Source organism: Salmo salar, chromosome ssa16, assembly GCF_905237065.1.
Source record: "Salmo salar chromosome ssa16, Ssal_v3.1, whole genome shotgun sequence".
NCBI classification, from domain to species: domain Eukaryota; kingdom Metazoa; phylum Chordata; class Actinopteri; order Salmoniformes; family Salmonidae; genus Salmo; species Salmo salar.
In genome coordinates, this window is record NC_059457.1 from 30,683,706 (window position 1) to 30,691,458 (window position 7,753).

General features: G+C 40.3%; 1 protein-coding gene across 2 annotated transcripts in view; it reads left to right on the forward strand.

Annotated features, from left to right (window-relative positions):
- The window catches only part of necab2 (N-terminal EF-hand calcium binding protein 2), a 130,000-nt gene extending 127,579 nt beyond the window's left edge, over positions 1 to 2,421 (forward strand). For both annotated transcript variants that reach the window (XM_014149086.2, XM_014149085.2), the window contains one exon: positions 418 to 2,421. In XM_014149086.2, the coding sequence (XP_014004561.1) occupies positions 418 to 446 (29 nt within the window). In that variant the 3' untranslated portion in view covers positions 447 to 2,421. The remainder of the gene's footprint in view (positions 1 to 417) is intronic.
- Positions 2,422 to 7,753: the final 5,332 nt, after the last annotated feature.

The following is a 7,753-nucleotide window of genomic DNA, read 5'->3' on the forward strand; positions in this document are numbered from 1 at the left end:
GGATATACGTAGGAATAATACGAAATGCTCTGAGTCCAGGTTGGAGAGGGATGCTGGCATAGTGCCATGTGTCTGGGATGGATGGGGAGCCCTTAATGCAAGGGAACCTACTGGGGAGAGATCTGTTCAATATAGAGCAGGAACAGTCAGGGAAAGCACATGCCTTGATATTTATTGTTGTGGACTTATTGTTATTGGCATGAACGCATAAGGCCTTAGCCCAGACAAACCTGAAAATGTATGACATTCAATTTGAATTATATTACGCAGTGTATCATCACTGTATTATCACATTTGAGCAGAGAAACAGTAGATGTGAGTGTCAATGTGTGAGTGTGTTAATGATAGACTTGTTTTTCTGTATTCCTGAGTTGCTTGTGTCTTAACTGAACTCCTACTCTGTCTCTCTCCCTGCAGCCGCCTGGTGCAGCCTGAGCAGAGACTGACTGGGGTGGGGCCAGATTGCCTGAGTCTGCAACACCCCCCATCCTTAGCTCCCCCTTAACCCTCACCCTCTCTCTCACCCTCACAACCCCTCTCTTTCTCTCTTTTGTAAGTACATGTTTACACAGTGTCTGTTTGATATTGAGGCAAAATGGAATGCGTCAATTGCAGTGAATATTGAACAGTGCATTAAAGCGAGATTACCTCCATCCAATGCATTTCTTCATCGTATCGTTCACCCTCAAGTCATGGTAGAAATGAGGTGAACAGTTAACCTGCTTTTGAGGCTCTCGTGCATGTCATCCATTTTGACTAAAGACATGAACCTGCTACTGCTAATGGTAGACTAATAGAGCGCTCAACATTCGTCTCTATCAAGCAGTTAAGGTTGTTTTTTCCGTTGTGTTAAAAGTACATGTATGAATCAGCACTGGATATATTAGCTGTTAAAGTCTAGTAAAATTATATGAAAAAATGTTATATTATAATTATATTTGTATTGACGTCTTTAGTGATACAGTGCAAAATTATGAAGAAAAAGCAATTACTACAAAAGTAGCAAAACTTGGTTTGCTGCAGCAGTTCCCTTTTTGACCAACACAATCTCAAGCCTTAAACATCAGCATATGGTTGAGGTTGTAAGTGGGTACCTAGGTAGGATTTCCCATAAACACACACTAATTAGATTTTAAACATCTAACGCACAGCCCCATATTACAATCACAATGTTCATTGCAATTGAGCAAAAAGGAGATGTTTACACGCCTATCAAGCAAAATGATAGTAACAGAAAATATATCAGAATGTTCACCCACCAACCCAGTTAGAGAGGAACCTCTTGTGCACATCTAGGACCATGACGACTTTGTCCAACCCCAATTTCACCAACCTGAAATCAACATGATCATACAGAGACCCAGTCAAAAACCACAATGTACATTCATGGAATATAGCGATTAAAGATATATAAAGTATTAGAAATTATCAAAATATGAATGTTATAAAGAATAATGTATGAATCACTCATCTTGATCAACCTTTAGAGGGCGGACTATTTCACCTACTTCGCCATTGAATTTCTTAGTTTGTCCTGTAAGCACATGAAGGTCATGGCAAGCCTGTCCTTAACCTCTCCCTCCCCAGGATAACATTCTCAGAAAATATCAAGTAAGTAATAACAAATACTATCCTTGTGCACTGTAAAATAAATAAAACGGTTTGTTTACTTGCCTTTGATCATAACTAGGACCACCACTGAAATGGAATGAACTCATGTCCAGTTCAATCTCTGGTGCTAGGCCACATTACACTTTACCTTGAGAGAACCCTGGACTTCTCAGTGTTAATGCACCTGTGATATTAATCAATAACTAATAGCACGCCTTGGGCTTTATATTAGCCTCAGCATCAGTATTACAGAATGGAGCAAGAGCATGGATCCCTTGTTGACAGACATGGGGAAATTCTACTGGAAAGGTTTTCTATTTATCCGTTGCTTCTGTTGGGTTCTGTATGAACAGGTCAGAGCCAGCCAGACAAAAAAAAATGCCAATACTATTTCTATAACATTCCTGGCTGTTCCCTAAACTGTGCAATCAATTTTTTTCTCCTTATCCCTCACTTGAGTGCATGTTAAAATGAATGTCCAGTAACTTATTTGCTGTAGTATTTAGCCATGCTATTTTCAATGGGTTTTGTGCATTTCTTATTTTTCTTTTATAGTATTCCTATAAAGGACAGACAAAACAAAAATATATATGAATAGAAAATGCCATACAGAATGAACATTCACTTTTATGGCAATGTTTAATGAAATACTAATTCTTATACTTATGTATGTTTCAGTAAAATGGCTTTCTCTCTTTGAGTGTAGAGACTTATTGCAGGGATGCAAGTTCTATATTTAGTCTTAACGTTGTTGAAATTCTAGACAATGTAGAGTGATGCAACTCAATAAAATGGTAATACTGAAATAAACCATGAATCTGTTGCTTGATTGCTTTACATTTCTGGGAAAGCATGCAGGCGTCATGTTGTATGAACACAAGCGAAACAAGTGCCAGTGCATATTTCCTATTAAACATTTTTTTACTTCTGACAAACATGTCAATACAATGATGAATATCAATATACTGTACACAGAAGGCAGAATTGTATCTTGAGTTAGCAATCTACACGAGAATACACAATTTGTTCATTCAAAATATCAATGCAAACACCTTTATACACAAGACAAACATTTAGGGCAGCAGGAAGCCTTGCACTTAAGAGCGATGGGCCAGTAACCGAAAGGTCGCTGTTACGAATCCCAGAGTCGACTAGGTAAAAAAAAGATCTATTGATGTGCCTTTGAGCAAGGCACTTAACCCTAATTGCTCCACGTCTAGAACCAACAGAACCCTGAACAGCATCTACCCCCAAACCATAAAACTGCTAAATAGTTAATGAAATAGCTACCCGCATCTGCATTGACCCTTTTTGCACAAACTGTTTTTACTAATCTCATACACCTCTGCTACTGTTTATTATATGTGACTTTATTCCTATTCTACCTCAATTACTTGGTACCCCTGCACATCGACTTGGTACTGGTACCCTGCGCCAAGTTATCATTACTCTGTGTTTTTATTATTACGTGTTTTACTTTTCTATTATCTTTCTCTCTGCATTGTTGGGAAGGGCTCATAAGCATTTCACCGTTAGTCTACCACGGTTGTTTACGAAGCATGTGACTAATATCATTTGATTTGAAGTTGCTCTGGATAAGAGTGTTTGCTAAATGACTACAATGTAAATCTAAATTTACAAAAAGTGAAAATAACTCACTTTCTCCCCCACCCCCCATGACATGCTCACTCTATGGCCATTCTGTCAACATGTTATGGCTAAAAATACTGGTAAAAAAATGTTTTACCAATTATGTAAACCTTTCATTCGTATTTCCTTCAAATCAAGTTTTATTGGTCACATACATACGGTTATCAGATATTGTGAGTGTAGCGAAATGCTTGTGCTTCTAGTTCCGACAGTGCAGCAATATCTAACATGTAATTTAACAATTCCACAACAACTACCTAATACAGACAAATCTAAGTAAAGGAATGGAATAAGAATATATACATATAAATATATGGATGAGCAATGACAGAGCGGCATAGGCAAGATGCAATAGATGGTATAAAATACAGTATATACATATGAGATGAGTGATGCAAGATATATAAACATTATTAAAGTGGCATTATTAAAGTCACTAGTGTCATGACTGTCCTGATCAGGTCAGGTTACAGGAGACCACAACCCTACAGAGTATCTCTCAACCCCCAACAGAGGAGGAGAGATCTAGGTGTCTGAAGATGTGGGGATTTTATGACTCCTCACGCCCATGATAAATCTTAGGCCAGAGAGAAATTCCTTTGTCCTCACTATGGAGAACTGGCCTCAGAACATTAAACATGCAATAAAGGGACTTTGGAACAATGGTTTCCGTCAGCCACAGTGGTGGTCATGACGATAGATGGAATATGAAAATGTATGTAATTTTTGTCTTGTTGTTAAAGGTTATGACGTTATTATGAAAACATTGTACCTTTAAGAGTTTTCCCAGTATATGCCTGATGTTTATACATTGTACGTTGTGTGGAAAATATCCAAATCAAAGAGAATGTTTTGGTAAAGATGAAATGTGAAGTTAGTTGTCTAAAATTGGATTTGAGTCAAATCTAGGCCTTGCCTCTCAACTTGATACGCCCAGAGAATTGCCCTAAAGGCGGTTACGCCCACTTCTGACCCGAAGGTATAAGACATGTGAGTTAAGAATTAACATATCAGACTAAAGTGACCCCAGGCTGCAGCCAAGGTCTAATAAAAGTTTTACGAAATCCAAAACGCAACACAAGGTTGAAGACAAAGAAATCTTTTTCTACCCAAGCTACGGATGAGTAGCTGTGTCTAAGCGGGTGAATTCAAGCCGAACCACCTAGCCTCCGCTCTTCATCGAATCGTGATATCTACGCTGTTACATTCCTACTCTGTGAGCTCTGATATACAGAACTGTCTGTCCTCAGACGACACTATCAGAGAAAGGGAGAGAAATCAGACCACTAAGCCAAAAGGGACACTGACATCGTGAGGACAACCAGAGAGTTGTGTCGGAGAAGTGCGTCCTTGAGCAGCCTAAACAAGCCACGCGGAGCTTCCCATCTGAGACCTCCAACACGTAATTACATCATTATATTCTGACCCATAAGAGCGGCAATTCGGGGCAAGGCTAGGGTTAAAATAAGCATAGCTGACAAATGCACCCAAATGTATATTTCTCTCGTGTACTTTCCTTTTTTCTCTCTCTTTTAAATCCCCATTTTGGGTAACACGCGCCATAGTGTGTTGGCCCGTTATACTAAGTCCTAATCAATAGCCTAGACTGTGTTTTGTGTATGCGTATCTTTTATCATCAAGTTAGCTTGCTAGTAAATAAATAATCAACTAAGATTGGTGTGGTAAACTCATTGGTGGGACCCGGGTCCGTGCAAATTCCCGGATTATGCGACGTTCAGAATGAGACTATTCGAGGAAATTGATTAATTAGCGACTGTTGTAAAATCGATATTATGATATTCTTTGAGTTGATTTGGGAAATAGAAACTCAATAAAACTAATTTTCCCATGGTGCCCCAGGTTAATGAGTTAATAATTGCTTGATTCATTGCTTGATTCATTTAATCACGCAATTATAAACCGTTAATCATTCGATGAGCAACAGTCGTCACATTAACTAATACAACGTCACAACATATTGGTGCCCCCTGTGAGGAGTCTAAGATAGGACTAGGCCGCACTATTGGGTAATACCATATCAATTGTGTAGCAAGATATATACATTCCATTAATAGCTATAGCCAGGACTAGTGCGGGAGAGAAGTGTGTGTGTGTGTGTGTGTCGTTCCATTTCACCCAGATACTGGTCGGGAGAGAGCGACCCCCGTGGTATATCTGACGGAAGCCAGTGTGAGGGGGGTCTACTGAATGCTACGAGCTAGGGCATATGTACCAGCCGATGCAGGCATTCTGAGAATAATACTAGTTGGGCCCAACGTACTGTTATTTCTGTCGGTCGCTTTCAGGAGTGATCTGATTCGGTCATAAGCAATTCCTAGAGCAGAGGACATATGAGCCAGCCATTACGGAAATTAGAGTAGATATATTAGTTTGACCGGAGCGAAGTTATTATCTCTCTACCTCTCGCGTTTGGTAACGTGAAGAGTTTCAGGGTTGAATGTGAGACATCACCTAGTAAACCTGTTCCCTTGTTGGAGGGAACTTCCCTTGTGTGGCGAGGTGGAAACCCCGCGCAAGGAAAGCTAAGCATTGCGCCAGATGCTAAGCTAACAAAGGGGAGCAGCCATTTTTGTTTTCCCCTTTGTTCATAGTGAATTCTCGCGCTAGGCGGGAATCCTGTGAGATCTCAGCTTGCGCTATCCATAACCTCTGGCGAAAAATCGCCAGTCATTTTTCGTGAAATAATTCAGGTTACGCTGTAAGATATCAAACCAGTCTTAACTGATTGGATATCATTGTCTCATTCAATTTTATACATACATTAAATTGATACACTACCTTTCCAGGTTGGTTATGGGAATAATACACACACGAATGTGTCATAACCAATGAGACATGGTTAAACTGTTCCACGTTAACTGAGATATAGCAACTATTTCAGGTTAATTAAAGCTAATTCCTTTAGCCTATACAGGGTTGACTAATCATTCAAATTGATTAATAGAATAAATCTGTTTTACCAGCTTAATGGTGTTTAGGGAGACCTTTTTAACAGTATTGTGAAATTCTACCTTCACTGGTACCTGGTCGATTTAGCTTGTGTTAACAGTGACCTCCGGTGGTGAAGAATCACCAGTAATTATTTAAAAATAATTCAGGTTATGCTGTACGATATCTAACCAGTCTCAACTGATTGGATATCATTGTCTCATTCAATTTATACATACATTAAATTGCTACATTATGCAAACTGTGTTCTAACCAATGAGACATCGTTAAACTTTTCAAACGTTAACTTAGGGATAGCAACTCTTTCAGGTGAATTAAAGTTAAAATTCCCAAATAGCCTATACAGGTTAGATTTATCATTAAAATCGATTTAATCAATTAAAAACTGTTTTGGCAAGTTCAGTAATAACCAACTCACATTACTGACCCAGTCTTGATGATTCATTGACGTTTACAAACTGAGTTATATCGTGTTTGCAGCCTCCAACTCAAAAACCCAAACATTACGTAAATTGAAATAACTGATAAGCATAACAATGAGCAATCCATCAGATGGGTTTCCACCCATTTCTCCTCTAATCAGTGGACCTTCACCCACGGAAAGATTGATCTCTGACCTCAGCAACGATGCATATCCTAACTATGCCGAGGGGCTGAAAATGTCAGATTTCGATGCCATAAGCGAGAAAAATGCAGACATTGCGACAGACGCTATTCAAAATAGACCATCAGGCGGAGGCCTTGTGAAGGTTCTCTCCAGTTTAGCCCTCAACTATGCCCACCAGCAGAGGTGGACAGTGCACCAGTACCTCAGTGCCCAGCAGAGGCACGAGCAGGAAGCTGGGGAGTTCAGGGCACAGGTGGAGAGAACCAGGGAGCTGGCATCGAAAGCCGAAAAAGATAAGCTACTGCTAGCCGAGGATCTGTGTGTGAGAACAGATAAATTGGAAGATCTGTCTAACACTTATAACAAAGAAAGCGAACCAACTCTTGACCAAGTCTGTATTTTAAAGGAACAACTCGTTTTAGCCAAAACTAAATACGATGAAGTCCACGCAAAACTAGATGAATCGGACGAGCTAGCTAGAAAATGGGGCGAGCAACTTGATGCCCTGCAAACGGTTGTGAATGAAACCACTCAAAGCAATGATGCTCTATTCCAACAGCTGAAACAGGCCGAGCGGAGCAAGGGCGACACCTACGTGTCTAAAATAAACACCCTCAATTCCCAGGTGGACTCTGCAATGCAGCAGAACACCACCCTTAGGTATCATCTGGAGAAACTCCAGAACAGTCATGCGCTATCGCGGGACAACCAAACCAAGCAACCTAGCTCACATCCGGAGCTCAGAGAACGAGGGAATGTAGATGACAGGAGATTTCAGCCTCTTTCTCTTGGCCATTTGGCCCACAGTGAATTGGGGGCCTCCTCGCCAACACAACCACAGCTTGACTTTTCCTCTTGGCCTCTCGGCCCACAATTCCCCACGGGAGAGTGCAGATGCTCCCCGCGCACTTGGCG